We start from the raw sequence: 4,257 nt of genomic DNA, 5'->3' as shown, positions 1-4,257 counted from the left end.
GTTGATATAATAGGATAACACATGTTACATAATAAATAATACTACATGATTATTTACACAGATTATTAAATTATGTATATAAGTATTTTTATTTTTATATACCAATATAAGACAATTAGTAATAGTTAAACGTAACTCAATCTAAGTTCAACCTTGTATAAATACCAACAACCCGAGCTTGTGTTTTCTAAATAGACTCAAAACGAATCAAACTTATGCTCTTTTAGCTGACAAGTTAAGGTTTAGTTTTTCAATTTTAAATTATTAAAACGTGGATAAATAATCACAATTTGTATAATAAAAACTTTACTTCACTCACTTGTCATATGGGAACACGAAAAGAAAAAGAGTGTCGTACTAAACGCATCACATCTACATTGATTTTTAACGAACATGCTCTTTCCTCTACTAAATCAATCATATCATTTCTTTACTTTTACTCATAGAATTGATACCTTCTACAAGTAAGTGGAAAGGTACGTTTAGCCTCCAAAAAAAAGATGCTACTAAATACACCCCTTAATTACTCAATACATTCCTCTTCCCTCACATACTTATGAATGGGCTCTCACAAGAAGGGTATAATTAGTAATTAGGAGGATGTATTTAGATCGCGTTGGAATTTAGTGTTTGGGATGTAATGCATTTTGGTTTAGTTTTTGGGGTGTTGAACAATTATATTTTTAGAAAACATTTCCACTTATATAATGCATATGGAAACACTCAAACCTCCCTTTTGTTCCTTTCTAGAGAACTTGACCCTGCACACACACATACACATACACATACACATACACATATACACACACTGGTCGAATAAACCCTAGGAACTCCAATCTAGAGAGAGAGTATCAACCACCTATGACTACACACATCTGACCACATTTCCTCTCACTCTCCGACCACATGGAACACACCGGTCGTCCTTTCCACCCCACCTTAAACCCCACCGCCCCAGAATTCCGACCATCACACCCACCACCATACACGTACTATTCATACTCACACCCTCACAACTTCAACATTCACCGACCACCACCGGTTCATGTTCCAGTTCAGTCTCCGGTTCAGGCTCCTCCGCCGCTGCCACCACCATCCCCCACCCCAACTCGGACTCTACTACTAAGCTTAGTCCCGCATGACGTCAGCGAATCATCAGTCCGGCGAGACTTGGAGGTCTTTGGTGACGTCAGAGCCGTACAAATGGACCGGGTGAGAGACGGGTTAGTGACCGTACACTTTTACGATCTCCGGCAAGCGACGGAAGCGTTGCACGAGATTCAGGAACAACACATGCAACAACAGTATCGTTTACGGAAACACTTTGATACACTCACGTTGTTCTCACCGGAAAATTATGCTCCCACCTCGTATTTTTACCATGCTAACCACTGTTCTTTTACCACACCTCCACTCCCTCCGCCGGCCCCTGGCCTCGTCGCCGGCCGGGCTGTCTGGGCTCAGTTCATTTTCCCGGTCGCCGCCGGTTTTCCCGGCGGTCATAACCAAGGGACACTCGTTGTTTTCAACTTGAGCTCCGATGTCACCCCCGGAACCGTTAAAGAAATTTTTGAAGCTTTTGGTAATTTTTATTATTCACATTTTGAATATAAGTGGAATTATTATTTGTTATAATATTATGATAAGTCGTTTTCCTCGTCAATTTGAGATCAATATTGATGCTGTTGATATTTTGTGTTTCTATTTTTGGCATTATTCTGTTCTTCATTTGACTAATAATAATAATTATCTTTTTTTTGTTTTGTTTTGTTTGGTTTTTAATCTGTATTTATTATGAAAAATTGAAGGATGTGTAAAGGAATTGAGAGATACTCCACTGAAAAAGAATCAGAAGTTTGTTGAGTTTTATGACACAAGAGATGCATCCAAGGCTCTTGTTAACATAAACGGCAAGGAAATTAACGGAAACACGGTGGTTGTCGAGTTTAGCCGGCCCGGAGGTTACAAAACCGGTCCTAAACACAGCAGATTTAGGCACATTAGCTCTGTCGGGTCACCCCCGATTATCGTTCCACGTAAATTCCCGTCGGAATCACGTCCTTATCGCCCTCCGCCACCACCATCGCCTTTGTTGAAGAAGATTGTGAAGAAACAACAACCCGACCAACAAGGCGGGTGCTCTTGGAGTAAGCAACGCAAGGGTTCGAGATATACGAGAGAGAAATATGATCCGAGGTATCTAATCAGGGGAGATGGGGTTATTTCTGAATCTAGTGTTTTTGATTCTCGAACTACGGTTATGATCAAGAACATTCCGAATAAATACAGGTTTAGTTTTAATCTATTAGTTAATAATTTAGTTTGTGTAACTGAGTTTTGTATATTTGAAGTGTGTTCAATGATTGTGCAGCCAAAAACTGTTGCTAAACATGCTTGACAGTCATTGTATCCATTGCAACGAGCAGATAAATCGCGATGGTAGTGACAGCGGCGTAGAAGAGCCGCTATCTTCCTATGATTTCGTCTACCTCCCTATCGATTTCATGTAAAGCATGTTACTAATTTCTCACCTAATTAGGGCACCAAGTAGAACTTAACACGATTAATTTGTTACATTACAGGAACAAGTGCAACGTGGGATACGGGTTCGTTAACATGACGTCACCCGAGGCAACAATGAGGCTTTACAAGGCGTTTCACCATCAAAATTGGGAGGTTTTCAACTCCAAAAAGATATGCGAAGTTTCATACGCTAGATTACAGGTTTTCGTCATTCAAAATTTTCGATTCTATTATTTAGTTATCCCTAACACAGAAATCTTACTGCTAAAAATTTTGAAGGGACTTGACGCGTTGAAAGAGCACTTCAAGAACTCGAGGTTTCCATGTGATGCGGAGGAGTACATGCCCGTTGTATTCGACCCGCCTCGCGACGGACAAAGATTGACTCAAACCATACCCATAGTTGGACGGAGTATCCATACACCTTCGGATCATGAAAGTGAATGTAGTCTTCATAGTAACACGACAGTTGTAGAAGATGTGGATTCAGATGATACCGCCGCTGGCACCAGTGACAGCGGTGGTGTTGATGAATGATAAAATTAAATTTAAATCCAGTGTGTTTTATTATAAAATGTTATCGATATCTGGGTTCTTGGTGATGAGTATTACTTTTTTTCCTTTCTTTTTGTTTTAACTGTGCATTGCATCAGCTTCCTCAGAGCTGGTTACTGGCGGCCTACGTGCTCTAGGTATAACTCTTTTCAACAAGATAATGATATTTCATAAATTTTCAACCCTTAAAACTTGTCTCCATTCCAAAAACTCACTATTTACGTAACCGGACTAGTATACAAAACCTGTTACATAATCGGTTCGGTTATGGCTCGGTTATGTCCAGCTGAGTTTATTTGAACACGATGACAACCGTTTGAACTCCGAGTTTTAAGCTGTTTTGTGAAAAAAAAAAAAGAAAAAAAAAATTCTTCTACGTTCTCATTTCTTACTCGGGTTGAATTTCTCTGTCTATTACTTTTTACATTTTGTAACATTGTACAACTACATAAATTATTTATTAAGTTTGACCAGTAAAAACCAAGTACTAGGATTGGTTATTTGATGATATAAACGGTATGAAATCTGTACTGCTAGTAACTATATACTATAAATATTGTTATTTTAAATTAAAAGAATACTAAACGTTATTCTTATTACGAAATTTTGAATTAAAAACAATGCATGACATAATAAATAATAAATGAGAGAGAGGATGGAAAAGCTATCGATCGTAGAACCATCATTAACGATTTGTAGTCGTGAAAAATGGTAAAGTAAGTTGGAAAAGACTTTGAAATGACAGATCTTTAATAGAAAGTGATAAGGATATAAATGATGTATTTATGTCATGTTAAAATATGTTTATGTAGTAATAAGATTTCTAGCTATAAACATGGATTATAGTATTACTATAAATATATTTGTGTGATTCTTGCATGTTAGTTATTTTTTGGATTTTATAGTCCAACTCCATATGAGAATTGAATTGTAAATTTTAACAACAGCAAGTGGCTTACGGTTTTAGCATGTGTTGCAATTGTGTTTATTTTCTTGTGGCCTAGAGGTTATAGTTCCATGCTAATGGGTGCAAAATTAAGAACTACAATTGGAGTCTTATAAAAGTGTCTGATTTAGCTGTTAGAAAAAAATGGTGCCCTTCCTATCCAGTAATTGAGGGTTCTCTAAACTCCTCGCAAAGCGCCTCATGGTTATCGGGTTGGTTATCTCCGAGTCCCA

At 37.8% G+C, this 4,257-nt stretch overlaps 1 protein-coding gene across 1 annotated transcript; it reads left to right on the top strand.

The window, feature by feature from the left end:
• Nucleotides 1–750: 750 nt before the first annotated feature.
• On the top strand, nt 751–3,148 carry LOC110865168 (protein terminal ear1). Its single transcript, XM_022114391.2, has 5 exons — nt 751–1,582; nt 1,809–2,289; nt 2,372–2,506; nt 2,583–2,724; nt 2,803–3,148. The coding sequence occupies exons 1-5, from the start codon at nt 907–909 to the stop codon at nt 3,058–3,060; spliced, it is 1,692 nt and encodes a 563-aa protein (XP_021970083.1). The 5' UTR covers nt 751–906; the 3' UTR covers nt 3,061–3,148.
• Nucleotides 3,149–4,257: the final 1,109 nt, after the last annotated feature.

The sequence above is a fragment of the Helianthus annuus genome, chromosome 6 (genome assembly GCF_002127325.2).
Source record: "Helianthus annuus cultivar XRQ/B chromosome 6, HanXRQr2.0-SUNRISE, whole genome shotgun sequence".
Lineage (NCBI taxonomy): Eukaryota > Viridiplantae > Streptophyta > Magnoliopsida > Asterales > Asteraceae > Helianthus > Helianthus annuus.
This window is presented reverse-complemented; position numbering and strand designations above follow the sequence as displayed.